Raw genomic sequence first — 22,434 nt, 5'->3', positions numbered from 1 at the left:
GTTAGTTTTTTTTTTTATTAGCCAGAAAGCAATCAAGTTAAAAGCCTTTCCTCCCTGTTGCCACAGGGTAGCAATGAACCCAAGAGCAAGTCATACAGGCAACTAGTAGAAAAACACTGAGCTCCAGCATTTCATGAATAGAGGTGCTATTCATGGCAATAAATAAGATAGACAGCAAGCAGTTTTGCAGAGTATTCTGTTGGAAAACTAATCCTTCTTTTTTAAAAAAAATGTCCACTGATGATGCTCTTTCTGTAGAAGTGACAGTGAATTATCTAAAATTAGAGGTAAGGGTCTTTAGACCCTTATGCCAGAGAAGAAGTGTGAGAGACAAGAGTTGACAGTAGTATCCAAAAGGAGGGAAACCCAGACCAAACATTTCCTAAATAGTAATTTCCAATCCTTGGTAAGAAGAAGTAGAAATTAATATCAGATCCCTACTGTATAGTATTTTTTGTTTTGTTTTGTTTAATTTTTTCTTTTGAGACGAAGTCTTGCTCTTTCACCCAGGCTGGAGTGCAGTGGCGTGATCTCGGCTCACCGCAATCTCTGCTTCCTGGGTTCAATGAATTCTTGTGCCTCAGCCTCTCGAGTAGCTGGGATTACAGATGCCCACCACCACACCTGGCTAACTTTTGTATTTTTAGTAGAGACAGGGTTTCGCCGTATTGGCTAGACTGGTCTTGAACTCCTGACCTCAGGTGATCTACCCACCTTGGCTTACCAAAGTGTTGGGATTACAGGCGTGAGCCACCACGCCCAGCCATGTATATTATTTATATTATCTCATGTTAGATATACTTCATTTACCTAAGAGCAAACTATATGTAGTCTCATTCAATTGTGTGTGTTTGGATATTCTCAGCAAGTTAATTTTATTTTCTTCTTTAACTAAGTTAATGAGTGCTTTTAGGTATTGCCTTAGGTATTGCCTAGTTGGATGTCTCCCTTTCTCTTACAGACAAGATTCCTGTGTCTGGAATGATGGATCAGTAGCTTCCCTAGTTCATTGCTACCTGGATTTGCAATACATCTGACTTGTATGTCTCCCTTCTCTCTTAATTGAGGACAATAATAACAGTAGTAATTAATAGAAGTTGTTAATATTATGGAAAACTTACTAAGCACCAGCCATTGTGCTAAGCAGAGTAAGTACATTATCTCACATAAATCTCATATTATGCCTACTTTATAGATGAAGAAACTGAGGCTTAGAGAGGTTAAGCATCAGTTATTAAGTGACAAAGGCAGGATTTGAACATATGGCTATTTGACATGAAAACCCTCATTTTTAACTATTTTAATACTCTCAATAATTGTAACAATGATAATATCAATAATACATTTCTTTTTTCTGTTTTTTAGAGACAAGGTCTCACTCTGTTGCCCAAACAGGGGTGCAGTGGCACAATCATAGCTCACAGCAGTCTCAAACTCCTGGGCTCAAACAATCCTCCCACCTCAGCTTCCCAAGTAGCTGGAACTACAGGTGCACTCCACTGCACCTGGCTTATTTCTTCGTATTTTTGTAGAGATGGGAGTCTTGCTCTGTTGCCCAAGCTGACATTCCATTTTAACAGCATTCAATATTTCTAAAAGGTACATTTAAATGCTTCCTCAATTAATTTTCTCAATGATTTTAGGAAGAAGGTAGAATGGGCACTTTCATCTTCATGTTGTATAGATAAGATCTTGAGGCTCAAAAGATGGAGAAATTTGCCTAAGATTATTATCTTCTAAATAATAAATCAGGAATCAGGTAAGTAATCTATATATTTTCATTCCAAGTTCAGTATACCTTTCACTAAAACAAAATTGAATTTAGTTAATCCAATGGCTTTGTTGATACTAGCAATGAGATAAAAAAGATTCTTTTACTCCTGGGATGTTTTTATTTATTTATCTAAGTTTATTTTTCAGACAAAGTCTTGCTCTGTCGCCCAGGTTGGAGTGCAGTGGCATGATCACAGCTCATTGCAGCCTTGACTTCCAAGGCTCAAGCAATCTTCTCACTTCAGCCTTCTGAGCAGCTGGGACCTCAGCCTTCTGAGCAGCTGGGAATACAGGTGTGAGCCACCAGTCCCAGCTAATTTTTGTAGTTGTTGTGGAGAGAGTTTTGTCATGTTGCCCAGGCTGGTCTTGAACTCCTGGGCTCAAACCATCCACCCACCTCAGCCTTCCACAGTGCTGGAATTACAAGCGTGAGCTACTAAGCCCAACCTCGGGATGCTTTTTGGGACTTTTTAAATATTAATTTGATAAGTTAAAAGGCCCACATTGAACAAAAATGACCTTACTAAATAGGCCAGGATTTCCCTGCTTCAGCACTAGAGACATTTTGCGCCAGAAAACTTTGTTGTGACTGTCCTGTGAGTTATATGACGTTTAGCAGCATCTCTACCTATCAGATGTTAGTAGCACCTATTTGAGAATTACTGAAATACACAAATAATTAAGTTGACTGTTAAAGTGCCATCTAAGTAGAAATCTACCAATGTTAGGATTATTACTGATCATTATTTATAAATAAGAGGTACTTTATGAGAAGGTATTTTATGCTTTAAGCAGGCAAAGTTTTTGACATTTTTGCATTTCCTGAAATACAATTCCATTGTGAAATTTTAAAATTCTGTACTTACTCTTCGTAACTCATCAGAAATGAGAAATGGATCACAAAAAGAATCTAAACATTTAACAATATGTCCACTGTCTCGTACAATATCTTCATCATATAACCGATGAAAAAACGACATTGAAAGCTGTGTGCAGGGAACATTTGTAGCTTCAATTTTTTTCACTTCAGTTCCTGAAAAAAGATATTTTTTAAAGAATGGAGATAGAAAAATTAATTTAGCATTCTCAACTATTTCCAAAATAAATTGCTATGCAGAAATTCTAAGAAGTTAACAAATATGACATTTTTGGTATATTTAAAATATTTATTAGTTTATGAATTTTATTAAATTCTTATTTTGTAGCTTCTTCATTTGTATTCATCATTAAGAGTTTATAACAAGGCCAGGCATGGTGGCTCATGCCCGTAATGCCAGCATTTTTGGAGGCTAAGGAGGGCGGATCACTTGAGGTCAGGAGTTCAAGACTAGTTTGGCTAACATGGCGAAACCCCGTCTCTACTAAAAATACAAAAATTAGCCGGGTGTGGTAGCACATGCCTGTAATCCCAGCTACTAGGGAGGCTGAGGCAGGAGAACTGCTTGAACGTGGGGGGGGCAGAGGTTGCAGTGAGCCAAGATTGTGACACTGTACTCCAGCCTAGGCAACAGAGTGAGACTGTGTCTCAAAAAAAAAAAAAAAAAGTTTATAAGAAAAATCTCATCATTTCAGGACTAGATGAGTATGAATTAGAGGATACTTAAAAATGAAATACATTTTTAAAAATGTAGTAGAGGATTCTTAAAGCATATATTATCAGAATTGCCTATAAAAGCATAGGAATTGCTTCATATGATTTTTGATTCCTATTACGCTTAATGCTTTATAACTCACATTCTTTTTTTTTTTTTTTTTGAGATGGAGTTTCGCTCGTTTCCCAGGCTGGAGTGCAACGGCACAATCTTGGCTCACCGCAACTTCTGCCTTCCTGGTTCAAGCGATTCTCCTGCCTCAGCCTCCCGAGTATCTGGGATTACAGGCATGTGCCACCATGCCTGACTAATTTTGTATTTTTTAGTAGAGACGGGGTTTCTCCATGTTGGTCAGGCTGGTCTTGAACTCCTGACCTTAGGTGATTTGCCCACCTTGGCCTCCCGAAGTGCTGGGATTATAGGCATGAGCAACTGCACCTGGCCACAAAAATTTTAATTGATGAGCATTTGTAAAGTCCTTGAGTGTATCTTGAAAACCTTTTCTCTTCATTTAAAAATTTCTTTGCTGGTGTGGTGGGTCACACCTGTAATTCCAGCACTACGGACGGCTGAGGCAGGTGGATCACTCGAGGTCAGGAATTCGAGATCAGCCAGGTCAGGAGTTCGAGACCAGCCTGGCTAACACGGTGAAACGCCATCTCTACTAAAAATACAAAAATTAGCTGCTTGTGGTGGTGGGCTCCTGTAATCCCAGCCACCTGGGAGGCCGAGGCAGGAGAATCAGTTGAACCTGGGAAGCGGAGTTTGCAGTGAGCTGAGATGGTACCACTGCACTCCAGCCTGGATGACCAACTGAGACTCTATCTCAAACAAACAAACAAAAAATTTCTCCTTTGTGATTTCATCTGTAGTATTTACTACAAAAAACGGTTTTCTAAGTGAAGGTAAATTTCAAATCAGGCCCTAATCAAATTATCACAAATTCAGAATTACAGAAAATTGAAATAACAGCATTTTGTCTATTTTTCTCTTGTAGACTTAGTTTTGCCCCATCCTCCATCCCCTATCCCACGCTTATTTCCTGAATTTATCATTCAGGAATGGATTTTCTGCTACTAGAGGTCCCATTAAATTACAGAAAGTCACAAAGATTAAAATGAATATTTTTATTATTACCTCCATCGATCACTGAATCAGTCTCTCTCAATGTACACACTTATACACACACACTCATTCTGATAGAAGGGGGTGGTGTTCTTTTGTTCAAAGTTCTAAGATTGTAGACCTAGGTGTGGTGGCCCTCAGTGCATCCCTACCCTGGATACATTTGCTGGGTCTCTGACCTAAGAAGCAGTTTGTGCTTAAGAAGAGTAAGTAATGCTGGTGAATGTTTACGTTAGCTATTTTTGCTGTCCACTTGAGAGTCATGCTAGGACCTGTTATTCTATGTCCGGTGCTGGGCTCATGTGGAGGCATGAAGGATGCCTGGAGCCAGGAACTGTGTCTGCCTCAGTAATTGCAAAAGCTATGCTGCTAAGAAGCTTCCTTTGTTTAGAGGTAAGATCCTCTGAAGGATTAGATAAAGAAAAAAGGAGACCATAGGAAATGATAAGAGGAGTTCTAGGCGATGTCGAAAGACCAAAAAAACAAGAGCAGTGGAGAGTCTGATAGTTTCTGAAGACTGGTCAGTGGACACAGGAGGAGGGACTGACATTGGGCATGCCATTTTAATTAGTCTACCCTAGCTCTGATTTGGGGAGTAGAAGGAGGGTTTGGATGGTGAAAAAATGTGATTAAATTCAAATCACTTAATAACAGACATGAAAATAGCATTTGCTATGGACTGAATTCTGTCCTTTCAAAATTCATATATTGAGAGATAAACATTGCATTTTCTATGGACTGAACTGTATGGCCAAATATTCATATATTGAAACTCTAACCCTCAACATCATGGTAGTAGGAGATGGGGCCTTTGGGAAATAATTGGGTTTCAATGAGGTAGAGGGAGGGATGGTCATGGGACTTCAAAATATGAATTAAGGAGGACATAGTTCAGACACTGAGTCTATAACATGTAACCACTAGGACCCCAAATTCATGTTCTTCTGACACGCAATATACATTCATTCCATTCCAACAGCCCCACAAACTTTTTTTTGTTTTCTTAAACAAGGTCTCACTCTGTCACCCAGGCTGGAGTGTGGTGATGTGATCATGGCTCATTGTGGCCTCAACTTCCTGGGCTCAAGAGATTCTTTTGCCTCACCCTTCTGAATAGCTGGGACTACAGGTGTGTGCCACCACAGCCAGATAATTTTTTTTTTTAGAGATAGGGTCTTGCTGCGTTGCCCAGGCTAGTCTCAAATGCCTGGGCTCAAGTGATCCTCCCACCTTGGCCTTTCAAAGTGTTGGGATTACAGGCGTGAGCCACTTGTCCTGCTCCCAAAATTTTCACTCATTCCAGTATCAACTCTAAAGTCCAAAGTCTCTTCTAAATATCATAAAAATTGGATAAGGGTAGACTTGAGGTATGATTCATCCTAAGGCAAAATTCCTCTCCAGCTATAAACCTGTGAAGAAGGACAAGGTACGTGTTTCCAAAATACATAGGTGGGACAGACATAGGCTAGTCATTTCCATTCCAAAAGGGAGAAACAGGAAATAAGAAATGGGTGACAGGTGTCAAGCAAGCCCTTAACTTAGAAAGGCAAATTCCTTTAGATCTTAAATGCTCAGGGATAATCTTCTTTGGTTTGATACTCTGCCTCTGGACCCACTGGGGTGGCAGTCTTGCTTTTACCCTGGTGGCGGTAGAGCCCTGAAGGCTCTGGGTGGCCCAATCTCCAAGGTTCCACAGGGCCAACTTAGCCCGTATGCTCTGCAGAGTGACCCTGCCTCCAAGGCTTTGGTTGGAGGCCATCTGCCCTGTTTAATGGAGGCAGTGGCCCTGATGGCTCTGAAGATCTCTGAATTGCTTCAGGGTCTTTCTCATCTTTTCTGAAGAATAACGCATGTTCACAGCCCAATAGCTCTATGGTCCAGTCTTGTAGGATCTAAGAAGTCCAACAGCCTTCCTTCATCTCATCTCATTGTTCAAACTAGCAGAGTCTTTGCTGCTGATATAATTCCATCTCTATTCCTGACTCTGTTGAAATGGCTGATTAAGTCCATGAGTCATACCCATGATCTCTTTATCAAATGGCTATTCAGTGTTCTGAACAGTGTTCTCTTCAGAACAAACTTCCTCACTTTTTACAATAAGGGTAGGTTGAAAACTTTCCAAATCTTCAAATGTTGATTCATTTCTGGTAAACAATTCCTTCTGCAATTCATCTCTCTTCTTTCATACTTTACTATAAGCAAGACATTGCTTTAAGACTTTACTTAGAAATCTCCTCAGCTAAATCTCCAGTTTCATCACTTATAAGTTCTGCCTTCCATAAAACAATAGAAAACAGTTCATCCAAGTTATTTGTCACTTTTTAACAAAGATCACCTTTATCACAGTTTCCAATAACATATCCCTTATTTCCTTGGGAGCTATCACCAGAATTGCCCATAATGTCCGTATACATGCACCTCAAGCTTCCATCCATTATTCAGTTCCAAAGCCACTTCCACATTCTTAGGTATTTGCTACAGCAGCACCTCACTTCTCAGTACCAAGATCCGTCTTAGTCAGCTTGGGTTGCTATAACAAAATGCCATAGTCTGGGTGGCTTAAACAATCGACGTGTTTTTCTCAAAGTTTTGTAGGCTAGAAAGTCCAAGGTCAAGGTCCAGATGATTCAGTTGCTGGTGAAGGCACTCTTCTTGGCTTGCAGAAAACTGCCTTCTTTCTGTGTACTTAGATGGCTCTAGTGTTTTTACTTCTTATTATAAAGGCACTAATCCCATCATGAGGGCCCCAACCTTGTGCCCTCATCTAAACCTAATTTATTTTCCAAAGGCCCCATCTCCAAAAACCATCACATTGAAGGGTTAGGGATTAAACATGTGAATTTGGTCGTGGGGACACAACTCACTCCAAAGCAAATCCTATTTTTTTATGTAGGAATTTCATTATGTCCCCAGCATTTATAAGATATGTAATGCATCACAGTGATCACATACAGAAAGAATACAGTTTTTCCCCTAATACTAGCATTATAAAACACTGGGTGCTTCCTTATCATTTGCTGTCTTAAGTTAGTACTTTTCTGGCAACCCCATCAATGTGGAAGTGACAGAGGCAGGACAGTGAAGTGGTCAACGTCTTGAATTCTGGAGCCTCGATCTGAATCTCAAATCTGCTCACTCAGCCATGTAAAACTGCACACATTACTTAGCTTATGCCTCTGACTATTCATTTGTAAAACAGTGATATATAATACTACCTTTCTTGCATTGTTTCATGAATGAAAGGAGGTAATGTGCATGATGCCCTTAGCTGAGCACATAGGAAGTATCCATTATATGTTATTAAAAAAAAACAAAGTGTATCTAAACATAGGAGCTATGGCAGCTGGCTGAGAGGATAAAACAGCACCGAAAACTGGTAATCTCCAGGGAGTGCAGCACAGTGAACCAGGTTCCATCATCACTTTCTTTAGAACTGGTTCACTTGCCAAAAGAATGTCTCTTCACCTATTTTAAAAAGCGGCTTCTTTTGCTTTAAAAGGGCCCCAAAGGAAAATAAGAGGGGGGTATATCAGAAAAAGAAATATAGCAGAAAAAGAAAAAAAGAGATAAAAATGAGTTAATGGAAGAGTACTAACAATCCACTAGAACTTCTACTTCTGAAATAGAGTGCTATCATTCTTCTGTACTATTTTTCAGAGTATTTATAATTCATCAAGTCAGGCACATGTGGTATTTGATAACCTCTTCTTGCAATGATTTTTTCAAAAATTAGTAAAAAGTTAATGCTATTTTGTGTATGTACTAACGTGGGAGAGGGTTGAATACTTATTTCAGCGAACCTTATTTTTTCAAATAGATTGACTGAAGTTACTGTAAACATGCTTTATAAGCACTGTGATACATGTGATACACTGTGATACACTCTGATTATTTCCTTTTGAAAATTTTGAGTTGGGTAAATGTATTCTCTCAGATACTCAGTTTAATTTTGTAAGTGGTCTGTACCAGCTTTTTGCTCTATAAATTTTGCAGTAGTCTTTAGCCAAAAGCAATAAAATCTGACCTACCAAGTCTAACATCACGAACTGTTTGTAATCTTGTTCTTGACTAATACTTTGTTACTTTTGTGTAAGGCTACTAGGCTTCCATGAGAATATAATGCAGTAATTTACCAAAATACATTCCCAAACAAACAAAAAAAAAATCTAATTTAAAATGCATTTTATTGAGTATAAATCCGTATCACCAATCAGATTCTCCTTCTAAATGGAATGTTGCTTTTATTCATTCTGTTGCTAAGATATCTCAACCTAAAATTTAAAATATAGTTTTCATATTTTTTTTCCAAAATAATCTTATATTAACTCTCTGCGTTCTTCCTTGACCCATGAGTTTTTGAAGGCATTTAAGTGACTGTTACTAAGTGTTTAAGTGTTTGGGTAATTTTCTTAAAAAAAATTTCTGGCTCTTTCAATGTATTATGAAATAATACATTATGAAAATATAATCTACTTGGGCACGGTGGCTCACACCCATAATCCCAGCACTTTGGGAGGCCAAGGTGGGTGGATCACTTGAGGTCAGGAGTTCGAGACCAGCCTGGCCAACATGGCGAAACCCTATCACTACTAAAAAAAAAAAAAAAAAAAAACTTAGGCTGAGCATGATGGTTCACACCTGTAATCTCAGCACTTTGGGAGGCCAAGGCTGGCAGATTTACTTGTGGTCAGGAGTTCAAGACCAGCCTAGCCAACATGGTGAAACCCTGTCTCTACTAAAAACACAAAAATTAGCTGGGTGTGGTGGTGCACTCCTGTAATCCCAGTTACTTGGGAGACTGAGGCAGGAGAATTGCTTGAACCTGGGAGACGAAGGTTGCAGTGAGCTGAGATCACGCCACTGCATTCCAGCCTAGGTGACAGTGAGACTCTGTCTCAAAAAACAAACAAGCAAAAAAACAAAAATTAGCCGGGAATTAGCCAGGTGTGGTGGCCCAGGCCTGTACTCCCAGCTACTAAGGAGGCCGAGGCATGAGAATTGCTTGAACCCAGGAGGCACCACTGCACTCCAGCCTGGGAGACAGAGTGAGACCTTGTCTAAAAAAAAAAAAAAAAAAATCCTGTGGTTGGCCGATTCCTCGGTGAGAAATCCATGTACCCATGGAGTACATGTACCATGTACTCATCTCAATTGAGATTTTGCCCAAATATCCCCGTATCAGTGCCCAGTTTTTCCCTCTGGGCAAACTGACCACTCTTGTCCACTTTCTAACTTTTTTTATTTTTTGAGGCAGTCTTGCTCTGTCACCCAGGGTGGAGTGCAGTGACACAATCTCAGCTCACGGCAACCCTCCATGTCCCAGGTCCAGCTGATTCCCCTTCCTCAGCCACCAAGTAGCTGGTATTACAGGTGCTCACCACCACGCCTGGCTAATTTTTGTATTTTCAGTAGAGAAGGGGTTCCACCATGTTGGCCAGGCGGGTCTTGAACTCCTGCACTCAAGTGATCCGCCCGCCTCAGCCTCCCAAAGTGCTGCAATTACAGATGTGAGCCACCACGCCTGGCTCTTGGCTACACTTCTATGGTAACACCTTTGACACATTAGTACACATACACACACACACATTTTAACGTATCAAGTTCCTTTAGTACAGGTTTTCTTATTTACCTTAATGTTCCCCTATCTAGCAGAGTACATGGAAAACACACAATAAATACTTTTATATGAATAAAAAGAGAGAAAAATTGCTCTTATGTGTTAAGCCAGGATAGTAGCAGTAGACTCCCAGGAAAGAGATGCAGAGCAGGCCTGGCACAGCTGGTCATACTTGATCATGATGTATCAAACAGATGAGGCATTCCCAATTTATATTTTAATAATGAAAATTTCTGAGGCAAAATTTTGTTATAATAGTAAAAGAGTATTTGAAAAGATGAAAATTTTGTTTACCTAATGTAATCCATTGTCCAGAAGAATCTGAAAGTAACTTCAAATTGGGAATAACATTTGGGTCTTTGAAAAAAGCCTAAAATACAAATTTGAGGGGAATAAGTTAGATATTTTATTATAAATGATAGTAAAAATTAACATAAAATAACTATAATCTTCTTTAATTCAAATGGAAAGGACAATTTTAAATTGGTAAAATGTCTTGAGTACTAGTTTATAAATAAATGAAGTTTTATTACATTCAAGTTGGAAAAGTATGAACATTGTGTGTCCAAGTACAGATGTCTTTGGAACTTAATTTAGAAAATAATGATATACAATAAACATTAGGAGGTCATATAATATTTGAAAACTTTGTTTTCCTTCAGTCTTGCTTACTGAATTGCCTTAGTAACAACTCATATACTAGATCTAAATCCAAAAGTAACTGTCAATTTAATTCTTTCCAAGAGGCATTTAAAAAAGTGAAAAATCTAACTTCCTAAAAATGAAACATTTTCTGTATGACAAAAGACAACAAAGCAGGTAAGAGTTTTAGTTCCAGATCCTTTTGTAGTTTATGAGTATGATGACTAGGTGTTCGCAGGTATGTGTGAGATGTGCCACCCTCGAACCTTGTTATGATGTCGGCATATTGTTAGTCTGACATGAAAAAATAAAAAAATATATAAAATAAAAAAGAGCTGTAGTTCTAAGCACCAGCAGCTGACTGAAGCTGAAAAGGCAGAAGAAAATTTACTGAAAGCATCTCAGGGAGTCCACAAAATGTTCCGGAGGTGGAGGGCATCAGGTTGATGGCTGGACCCAGGAACGATGCAAAATCATATGCAGAACTGCCTTCATGAGGAAACTGTCACCCCTGCTGCAGCCCCATCAAGCACTACAGTTGATACAGTTGATGGTAGCCAAAAGGCCGAGAAGTGATAGCCCCATCAAGCACTAGAGGAAGCCACCACCACCCCTTTCTCCTACTCAAGTACTAACCAGGCTCAAACCTACTTAGCTTTCAATATCAGGTACACTCAGGGGGATACGGCCATGAACATCAAGTACTAACCAGGCCCAATCCTGCTTAGCTTCCAACATTCAGGGTGGTATGGTCATAGACATCAGCATCACTCCCTTCTAACCTAGGCCATTGCTGTGCCAGGTCTGTCTGGCCTGAAAGTGGTCTCTGCCACTGCCTTTGCCAATGAAATGAATTCTGTGTGTGCCTCCTTCCTTAAGTTGCTCGCTTCAAAATTCCAGTCTTGTACTGATAAGTCTGTTTGTAAACCTAGGTCCCACGCTTACGATCTGGATGCAAGGGAGTTCCTTGCATTTTGGGAGGTTTCACTTGCATTTCCCAAAGTTACCCCCAAATTGCATGGTTGTTCACAAGGTGTTGGACAGCCAGAAAACATAATGTCTGTGAAGAGCAATAAATAAAAGAAAAATAATAGACTGAGAGAAAATATTTGCAACACATATGTTAAAACAGAGAAACTGACATCCTAGTGGTTAAAAAAAACCCTAAATGTAATAAAAACTGACAAACCTAAATTTTCTTCTGCCTTTTCAGCTTGAGTCAGCTGCTGGTGATCGGAACTAAAGATTTTTTTTTGAGATGGAGTTTCACTCGTCGCCCAGGCTGGAGTGCCGTGGCGTGATGTCGGCTCACTGCAACCTCTGCCTCTCGGGTACAAGCGATTTTTCTGTCTCAGCCTCCTGAGTATCTGGGATTACAGGTGTGTGTCACCATGCCCGGCTAATTTTTTGTATTTTTAGCAGACACAGGGTTTTACCATGTTGGCCAGGCTGGTCTCGAACTCCTGACCTCAGGTGATCTGACTGCCTTGGCCTCCCAAAGTGCTGGGATTACAGGCGTGAGCCACCGCACCCAGCCTAGCTCTTTTTTATTTTATAATTTTTTTTCTTTCTTCATGTTAGAAGGGTAATAGGCTACTGTCATCACAAGGTTTGAGGGTGGCACGTGTCACCAAAGGATAAAAATAGGCATATAAAAAATAAAAATAGGGCCAGGTGTGGTGGCTCACGCCTGTAATCCCAGGACTTTGGGAGGCCAAGGTGGGTGGATCACTTGAGGCCAGGAGTTCAAGATCAGCCTGGCTAACACGGCAAAACCCCGTCTGTACTGAAAAAATACAAAAATTAGCTGGGCATGGTGGCACATTCCTGTAAATACAGCTACCCGGAGGCTGAGGCATGAGAATTACTTGAACCTGGGAGGTGGAGGTTGTTGTGAGCTGAGACTGTGTCACCGCATCCAGCCTGGGTAACAGAGTGAGACTATCTAAACAAACAAACAAACAAAAAACCAAAAACCAACCAAACAAAAAAACCCCACAAATAGCCAATAAACTTCAGGAAAAGATGCTCAATTTCAAAAGCAGTGAAAGAAATGAAAATAAAATCCAGAAGATACCACTTTTATCTGTTACAATGCTAAGATTTAAAAAGACTGGTAACTTTTGGTGAGAGCACCAGAAGACATGCACTTCCACAAGCTGCTGGCAGAAGTGTGAATCTTTATAACCCATTGGGAAAGTAATTTGCTATTATCTTGAACAATAAAAACATGCATACCTCATCCAATAAACTCTGCTTCTGGGTTCTGAAACCACCAGTGCATAAGATTTAGGTATAAGGAGTTTTTTGTTTTAATACAGTATTGTTTGTAGTGTCAAAACTTGGAAACAATTTCAATATCTATCAGTAGAAAAACAGTTGAATAAAATATAGTCCATCTATATCAGACAGAATGCAGCTATTGAAAAGAAAGTATTAGAATAGAATATAAACTCCCTAAGAGTAGGGGTCCTGTTTTTCTTATTCACTGCTATATGCCAGGACTTAGAACAGGGCCTTACTAAATAACCATCCCCTGAACAGACCATGTATTGATTTTGAGGAAAAACCATAAATACTTTCAGTTAAAAAAACGTAGTTTAGGGCCGGGTGCGGTGGCTCACGCCTGTAATCCTAGCACTTTGAGAAGCCTAGGCGGGCAGATCACGAAGTCAGGAGATCAAGACCATCCTCGCTAAGGCGGTGAAACCCCGCCTCTACTAAAAACACAAAAAATTAGCCAGGTGTGGTGGCGGGCGCCTGTAGTCCCAGCTACTCTGGAGGCTGAGGCAGGAGAATGGCGTGAACTCGAGAGGTGGAGCTTGCAGTGAGCCAAGATAGTGCCACTGCACTCCAGCCTGGGCAACACAGCAAGACTCCATCTCACACACAAAAAAGGGTAGTTTAAGAATATGTATATGTTCAGGTGCGGTGCCTCACGCCTATGGTACCAGCACTTTGGGAGGCTGAGGCAGATCACTTGAGCTCAGGAGTTCGAGACCAGCCTGAGCAACATGGTGAAACCTCATCTCTACTAAAAATACAAAAAATTAGCTGGGCACAGTGGTGTGCACTTGTGGCCCCAGCTACTCGGGAGGCTGAATTGGGAGGACTGCTAAAGCCCAGGGTAGTGGAAGTTGCAGTGAGCTGAGATTGCACCATTGCACTCCAGTCTGGGTGACAGAGTGAGACCCCATCTCAAAAAAAACAAAAGAGTAATACATGTGATAAAACAAAATAAAACCTCTATACATTTATATGAGCATAAAGAAAAGTATGTAAGAATATGTATCATAGCCGAGTGCGGTGGCTTACACCTGTAATCCCAGCACTTTGGGATGCCGAGGCAGGTGGATCACGAGGTCAGGAGTTCAAGACCAGCCTGACCAACATGGTGAAAGGCTGTCTGTACTAAAAATACAAAAATTAGCCAGGCGTGGTGGCACATGCCTGTAATCCCAGCTACTCAGGTGGCAAAGGCAGGTGAATTGCATGAACCCAGGAGGCAGAGGTCGCACCACTGCACTCCAGCCTGGGTGACAGAGCAAGACTCCGTCTCAAAAAAAAAAAAAAAGAATATCAAACTTCAGAAGTGGTGGTTACAGACTTACAGACTCCTGGTAAGAGGAGGGTCGAGAGGGTAGGGAGTAGGAGTAGATGGGGTAAGACTGACTTTTTCTATGAATTATTCTTTGTTGTTAAAATTGTTGTAATAAATATTTTAATTTTTTGAACATTCCCTTCAAGTGATCACTCACTTTTCCTAAATACCTTCTTGAGAGATGAATCTAAACTGTCTCACTTTTTTTTCTTTTCTTTTTTTGAGACCAAGTCTTGCTCTGTAATCCAGGCTGGAATGCAGTGGTATGATCTCAGCTCACTGCAGCCTCCATCTCCTGGGTTCTATAGATTCTCCTGCCTCAGCCTCCCAAGTAGCTGGGACTACAGAAGTGCACCAACACGCCCAGCTAATTTTTGTATTTTTAGTAGAGACAGCATTTTGCCATGTTGGCCAGGCCGGTCTCGAACTCCTGACCTCAGGTCTCCAGCCATCTCAGGCTCCCAAAGTGCTGGGATTACAGGCGTGAGCCACCAAGCCTGGCCTCACTTCTCTTATCTACTTCTCATTCCTCTCTATCTGGCTCCTGCTCCTATCACTTAATGAATAGTACCCTTGACTTCCTAATACTAAAATCCGTTGGACAGTGCTTGCCTTCATGGGCAGGCAGATAGTAAAAGAGAAGATAGTTACATGACACGTATACTACAAAAAAGTGCAGGTGCTATCAAAGTACAAAATGGACAGACATAATCTAATGGTATTGGGAAGAAATGTTAATATAAAAAGAACATTTAGGTTTAGATCAGAAAGTTGAATAAGAGTTAGCTGGGCAACGGGGTATACTGGCAAGTATTTAACAACTGGCCACCCTTCTCCCCCAAAAAGCCTTGATTGTAGCATTTGCCTGTTTCCATGGTGAATTTCAAGTTGCCAACAGTATAACAACCAACAAACAAAGATTCCTGAAAGTCTAGCAATCAGGCTCTCCTAAACTGGTTCCAGTATGCCACTGGAATTACCATTTTTTAAGGGAGAGAAAATGGCAAGTTTGAAAGCTGTAAGGTGAGAAAGGATGGCACATTCCATTAAAGGAAAGTGAAGAAGTTTGGTGTGACCCAGAAGGCGCAGTGGTCAGATAAGGCTGGGGAGTTAAATTGACCTTGCAGTCAAGTGAAGAATTTTAATCTTGATCTAAAATCGATCTAGGTCTTGATCAGTATTTTGATCTAAGGGCAGTGGGAAAACACTGAAGTTCTTTTTCTTTTTTCTTTTATAATTTCATAATACAGACAGGGTCTCACTTTGTTGCCCAAGCTGGTCTCAAACTGCTGGCTTCAAGTGATCCCCTTGCCTTGGCTTCCCAAAGAGCTGGGATTACAGGCATAAGCCACGGCACCAGCCACACTGAAGGTTTTTTTTTTTTTTGACGGAGTTTCGTTCTTGTTGCCCAGGCTGGAGTGCAATGGCGTGATCTCTGCTCACCGCAGCCTCTGCCTCTCGGGTTCAAGTGATTCTCCTGCCTCAGCTTCCCAAGTAGCTGGGATTACAGGCGCCCACCACCACGCCCGGCTAATTTTGTATTTTTAGTAGAGATGGGGTTTCTCCATGTTTGTCAGGCTGGTCTTGAACTCCTGACCTCAGGTGATCTGCCCACCTCAGCCTCCCAAAGTGCTGGGATTACAGGTGTGAGAGCCACCATGCCCAGCCTTTTTTTTAATTTTATTTTTTAATTAATTATTATTTTTTGAGGAGTTTTACTCTGTCGCTCAGGCTGGAGGGCAATGGCGTGATCTCAGCTCACTGCAACCTCCACCTCCCAGGTTCAAGCTATTCTCCTGCCTCAGCCTCCTGAGCAGCTGTGATTATAGACACCCGCCACCCATGCCCAGCTAATTTTTATATTTTTTAGTCGAGGCGGGGTTTCACCATGTTGGTCAGGCTGGTCTCGAACTCCTGACCTCAGGTGATCCACCCGCCTCGGGCTCCCCATGGGCTGGGATTACAGGCTTGAGCCACTGCGCCTGGCCAGACAGAAGGTTTTTAAGCAGAGGAAACAGTTATCAGAATCATCTATTTTTCTTTAAAGTTCATTCTGGATGCAGTGTGGAGAATGAATTGAAGGGCTGGAAAAAGACTGGTTAGGAGGAAGGTTACTGTTGTAATTACGGAAGAGCTGATGTTCCCATCAGTCAAGGAGATACCAAGTGGGGAGGAAGAGAAGTAGATGGATTTAATGTTATTTAGGAGGAAGAAACAAATGAAGAAGGAAGAATTGAAGATGACTCCTGGGATTTCTCTTCATGAAAAACCATTTAATAAATGCTATTTAACAAGAAAGAGAACAGAGAAGAGATGTGAGCTGAGGATTATTTACAAATGTCTACATTATGCCAAGCAAGACACAGTCCCTGTTCTTACGGCATTTACACTCTAGTGGTGAAGAATTGAAGGTAAACACATTTTTTTCAAATAGGTGTCATACATGCTTAATTATAAAAAGATAAATTTTCCCCAAAGTTATTTCTAGACAAAAAGCAAGTTGCCTTATGACTCTTCAGGCTTTCAAATAAAAGAATATTTATGCAAGTATTTTAATTTATATACTGGTACATTTTGAAAAAGACACATACATAAACTGGAAATAACCTCAATTAATATTGGTTTTGAATGCATTTTAGGCCTTCTGAATCTCTTAAAAAAAAGAAAATTTAATTCGGATTTAGTCATTATTCCTGGAGGTTATTAACTTAACAGTTACATGTTAGATGTCATTATAAATGGAGCAGCAGGTCAACTAGCCTGCAGTGAATTGACCTAGAACCAAAGGAAATGAGTCTTTATAAGGGACCCTCGAATAAGGCAATGCAAAGTACATTATTGAGATTACGATTATATGTCTAATAAGTGAATTCAAAAGAAAAGTCTTAATACATGCAAATTGCATTCTGGAATGGAATTTCCAGCAAGGCATTAGAAGAGATTTTCTGTATCTCAACTTTAGGAAAGCTGATTGTGCTTTGGAAAAATATAAGATGATTCCTAAACTAGTTACAGTAATAACAAAGATACTGATGTCAAAATGCATGTGAAAACGTTAAATAAACTTGTTTCATAAAATGTGAAAGTGGGCTGGGTGTGATAACTCACACCTGTAATCCCAGCACTTTGGGAGGCTGAGGCAGGAGAATTGCTTGAGCCTGGGAGTTTGAGACCAGCCTGGGCAACATAGTGAGACCCTGTCTCTATTAAAAATAAACAAATAATAAATAGAAATCTGAAAGTGGAAAAAGATGTTTCTCTATTTTAATTTTTTATTAATTTAATTTTTACATCCAGAATACATACTGGACAGACAATATTTCTAATTTATTTAAGTATATATTTGAATATATCATCTATCTGGCAGACTGATGGTTTCTAATCCAATATCAATTCTTTCTTCCTTAAGGAATCTCATTTTTATTTGGGACAGCAATATGCTCAGCTTAGTTTGCATTTCCAGCCTCCCTGGGATGTGGGAGGCCTAAATTCTGGTCACATGCCTAAGTTCTGGTAATGAGATGTAAGCAGAAGTGTTGTGCAGGCTTCCAGGAAAGCTCTGTAAATTAAGGCACTTCCTTGCAGTTGTTTATGTGGAAAATTCTCCTTATCATCCCTAGTCCCATCGTGAAGATGTCAACACTGTATACTGAGCCCAGAGCTCTCTTGAAATCCAAAGTTAAATGTTATATTCAACTATCTAGAATACTGCCACTTGTATGTACCTCAAATTCAGCATGCCTAGAACTGAACTCATTTTCCTTGTAATTCTGTGTTTTCTACACTTGTAATGGCATCATCAGCCACTCGAGTCAACCAAGCCAGAAACTTGGGAGTCATCCTACATGTCCCCCTCTCGTTTACTCTCAATATCTTACCATTCCTTAAGCCTTTCTCCTAAATCTGGGCCACACTGGTACTCGACATCAACATGTAACTGTCTAGAGGACAACAGTTTCCAATTTGGTGTCACTACTTCCTGACTCAGTCCTAACAACCCACTCTCCACACTTTTGGCAAGGTGATCTCAATATTTTACAATTTAAAGTCTTTCTTAAAACCTTCTCCTTCTTAGCCCAAATGTCTGTGCATGGCACAAAAGATCTTCTAAAATATTATCCCACCCATCTCTCAAATATTATCCTTGCCAATTCATCGACCTGATGAATTCCTACTCATCTTTCAGGCCCCACCTTAAGAGTCTTGTCTTGTTAAATGCTCTTCTGACCACCTCAGCCAAAAATGATCACTTTCTCTTTTGTGGCACCAAAGTACCTTATGCCTCTGCTATGTATTATATCACTTCTCTCTCTACAATGCAGTTTTGGTTATTTCCCTTGCTTTAATTGTGTCTATGCATCTATATAGACCTAGGAACTAAAGAAATGTTTGCCAGATAAATGTTTCCTCCCATTCATTTATCATCTCACAAATACACTTTTGGAACAAAATTTGTTTTTAAATTGAAAGGGAAAATTCAAAATCTGGAATTCTAGTTTAAACAATACCCTCTGTTCAGTAATGAGTTTTTGTAGTAGAAACAGCATGGTATCTAGAGTCAAAATGCCTGGGTTCTGCCCTTTGCTGAATGTTTTTGCATAAATTACTTACCTTTCTGAATTTTAAGCTATAAAATGGGAGTCAGAACACCACCAAACTTAGCAGATTATTGTAAAGATTAATGATAAATGTAATATAAAAGTTGCCGAAAGCTAAATCTGCACACACTGGAGTCACTACTGCTATAGAATAATACTTTGTAAAGTAATATAGAATTTTTTTTTTTTTTGAGACAGGGTCTTACTTTGTCACCCAGGATAGGGTGCAGTGGCACGATCACAGCTCAAGCAATCCTCTCACCTCAGCCCTCAAGTAGCTAGGACTACAGGTGTGTGCCACCACACCTAGCTAATTAAAATTTTTTTAAAAATGGCCACAGGGTGTCACTCTGTTGCCCAGGCTGGTCTCAAACTCCTGGGCTCAAGTGATCCTCCTACCTCAGCCTCCCAAAGAGCTGGGATTACAGTTGTGAGCCACCATGCCCTGCCTCAGACTTTTTTTTTTCTTAACATTTCTAGCTCCCCAAACTATACATGCCTTGTAAGCTGGGATCAGGTCTCTTCATCTTTTTAATACTCTCTAGAGGGACACAGTAAATATTCAACAAATATTTATTGAATAAATGAATTACATTAAAATTTTTACAGTATTCTAAAATTCAGTGACCTCAAATCCTGATCTTTTAAAAAAAATTATAGACAGCCAGTACTAGTATAAATAAAAAATATAAAAAACTACATAATAATCTAACCATGAGTATTTGAGAAATGTTATTAATGCCATTATCAGTAGCATTCTAATATAATGGCACTATCACACTATCTTAGAGAAAGGGAGATAGACATTTAACCAATTTACTCTCTGTTATGGGTTGATAGTGTCCCCCAAAATTTACATCCTTCCTGAAATATCAGAAAGTGACCTTAGTTGGAATTAGGGTTGTTGCTGATCTAATTAATTAAGATTAGGTTATGCTGGGCCCTTAATTCAATATGATCGTTGTCTCTATAAGAAGAAAAGAGATGCAGACACATGAAGAGAAAGGCTATGGGACTGACAGGCAGAGAAGAAAGTGCTGCAGCTGCAAGCTAAAGGATGTCAAGCGTGGGTGGCAACCGCCAGAAGCCAGGAAGAGGCAAGGACGGATTCTCCCCTACAGGTTTCAGAGGAATGATGGCCCTGCCAACACTTTAAGACTTCTAGCCTCCAGAACTATGACACAATCCTACCTAATGTTCTCCTTTCTCCATTTCCTCCTCTTTTCTTTACTGCCCTTATCACTATATGAAATCATCAGATTTTAAAAAAATTTATTGTAGTCTTGCCAAGGCCTGTACAATCTTTGACAGCTGGGTTCTTGTCTTGTTCCTCCTCTTATCCCCAGCACTGGAAGGAATTCCTAGCACATGACAGGCCCTCAGGAAGTGTTTATTATGCCAAACTATAAACTACAGTGAATGCATGAAGAACATGAATGACAGAGAATGAACATAATTTCATAAACCATAATAGCGTTTTCCATTTGATTGAGGAGAGAAAAAAACAAAAACAAAACAGGATTGAAAATAATGGACTAAATTTTAACAAACACACCAAAACTTAAACTTTCAAGTGAGTTTTACCTCTCTCAAAGTAGTCACCTCTAGCAGTGGAAAGACTTATTCAAATCACGATGCTACGGCTTCAAACTTTTTTGGGGGAATTCTCATTTGGAACTGCTAGTAGAGCCTGAAGCCCAGTTCTCAGAATGGGTGTGATGTTGAGAAAAAACTCAAAAGTAATTTGGAGCTAGTAAATAAAGCGGTGATAAAGCTGTGTGATAATATTCAAAAATTTTTTAAATGAGGTGTGCCTATCTAAAAAGAGAGGCTGGGGGTGGATCCCAGCACTTTGGGAGGCCGGGGTGAGCGAATTACTTGAGCCCGGGGATTCAAGACTAGCCTGGGCAACCTAGTGAGGCTCTGCCTCAGAAACTTTGTTTTTTTTTTTTTTTTTTAATTAGCTTGACGTGGTGGCCTGCACCTGTAGTCCCAGCTACTCAGGAGGCTGAGGTGGGAGGATCACTTGAGCCCCAGAGGTCGAGGCTGCAGTGAGCTGAGATGGTGCTGCTGCAATTCATTCAGCCTGGTTGACAGAGAAAGACCCTGTTTCAAAAAATAAGTAAATAAAATAAAATAAAACAAAATAAAATGAAACAAAAATTAGAAAAGGGAGAAACTAATCTTCCAGAGAGCAGGCGATCTTCCAGAACTGCAAAGTTCCCTGAGGCAAGATACAAGATGCTGAAAGTAGAGAAAGAATGAACTAAATGACAAATTTATGATGGGTGATTCGAAACGTAAAAGTTCCTTTAAAAAAATCATTTGCACCTTTCATTACTCCCAAACGCCAAGAAAACGACGACATTAAGGAATGGCGTGTTCACAAGAATCCATGGCAACGTTGGGGGGAAGTTTAAAAATCGGCAGAGACCCAAGGAACTCTCCGACCCCCATACTAACCATGACGAAATCATCCTTCCGATAAGCCTGAAAAGTCTGGTCAAAGCCGAACGCCTGTGCCTTGATTCTGCCCAGCATGGACCTGGGGCAGAGAAGGAAAAAGACGTCATCTGGGGGCCGGCACCCTCTCAGAGCGCACCGATAACCGATCCCACCCACAGCATCCGCCCTGCCCGGGTGGTTCGGGGTTCACTCAGGAAGCCTCGGGGTTCACTCAGAATGGCGCCGACCCGCGCGGGCCCCTTAGATGCCCGGCTCGCGCCTCCATAGCCGCGAAGACGAAGGGCCTCTTCTCTCCCTGAGCCTCGGTTCCTCACCACTGGCGGAGCCGGCTAGTGATCTCCTTAGAGCGCAGAGACTGGAAGGTTTTCTGAGGCAAGAACCTGAAGTAGTAGCCTCCCACGTCCCCGAGCTCCCCAGTAGCCATCGTGCTCTCGGCTGCGTGGATGCCTGGGCCGTTTCCATGGAGACGCGGCGGCCGTCGGGTCGAAGCGACGCTGCGGGGGCGGGGCCACGCGTCTCTAGGGAACCAGGGGTCACGGCCTTGCCGCAGCGGGTGCAGGGAGGGAGGTCAGCCAGTCTTTCCCGGGAGCTTGTGCCACTCCACTCCCCCACCCCGGGCTTGGCGGTTAGGGAAACTAGGGGTCGGGGATGGAGACAAATTGCCAATCGATACTTGTTGACGTTAACTTTTAATAATAATTTCTCAGCATAGGTTAATGTCCTAGTCTCAAGAGCTATAACCTCAGATTTAGAGTTATCTACGTTTGATGACTCAAACGTTTCCGAAGAAAACATTATTCTGAATTAGGTTTATCTATTTTGGAAGACAAATGTCTATGTGACTACTTAGGAAACTATTCTGTTTTACCATCTGTGGGGTTTTTTTTTTTTTTTTCCTTAAAATGTACATTTAAAGGCCAAAAAAAAAAAGTTCCCATACACAGTACATTACAACATACTGTTTATTTATTTTTGTTTTTTAGACCACTTTTGTTCTGGTACAGCATGCTGTTTAATAGA

General features: G+C 40.6%; 1 protein-coding gene and 1 non-coding gene across 5 annotated transcripts in view; one reads left to right on the top strand and one right to left on the bottom strand.

Moving 5' to 3' along the window:
* The window catches only part of CFAP300 (cilia and flagella associated protein 300), a 35,756-nt gene extending 13,731 nt beyond the window's left edge, over positions 1-22,025 (bottom strand). For 3 of the 4 annotated variants that reach the window (XM_033206262.1, XM_033206261.1, XM_033206264.1), the window contains exons 1-4: positions 21,729-22,025; positions 21,412-21,493; positions 10,402-10,477; positions 2,640-2,806 (exon numbers count right to left, since the gene is read on the bottom strand). In XM_033206262.1, coding sequence (XP_033062153.1) covers positions 2,640-2,806; positions 10,402-10,477; positions 21,412-21,493; positions 21,729-21,838 — 435 coding nt within the window. In that variant the 5' untranslated portion in view covers positions 21,839-22,025. The remainder of the gene's footprint in view (positions 1-2,639; positions 2,807-10,401; positions 10,478-21,411; positions 21,494-21,728) is intronic. The other variant, XM_033206263.1, reaches the window with a different exon arrangement.
* On the top strand, positions 10,946-11,049 carry LOC117081895. The gene has a single exon (XR_004436366.1). It is a non-coding gene; the product is annotated as a small nucleolar RNA U13 (small nucleolar RNA).
* Positions 22,026-22,434: the final 409 nt, after the last annotated feature.

The sequence above is a fragment of the Trachypithecus francoisi genome, unplaced genomic scaffold (genome assembly GCF_009764315.1).
Source record: "Trachypithecus francoisi isolate TF-2019V2 unplaced genomic scaffold, Tfra_2.0 Lachesis_group8, whole genome shotgun sequence".
Taxonomy (NCBI): Eukaryota; Metazoa; Chordata; class Mammalia; order Primates; family Cercopithecidae; genus Trachypithecus; species Trachypithecus francoisi.
Note: the sequence above shows the minus strand (reverse complement) of the source record. Positions and strands in the feature narration are given on the sequence as shown.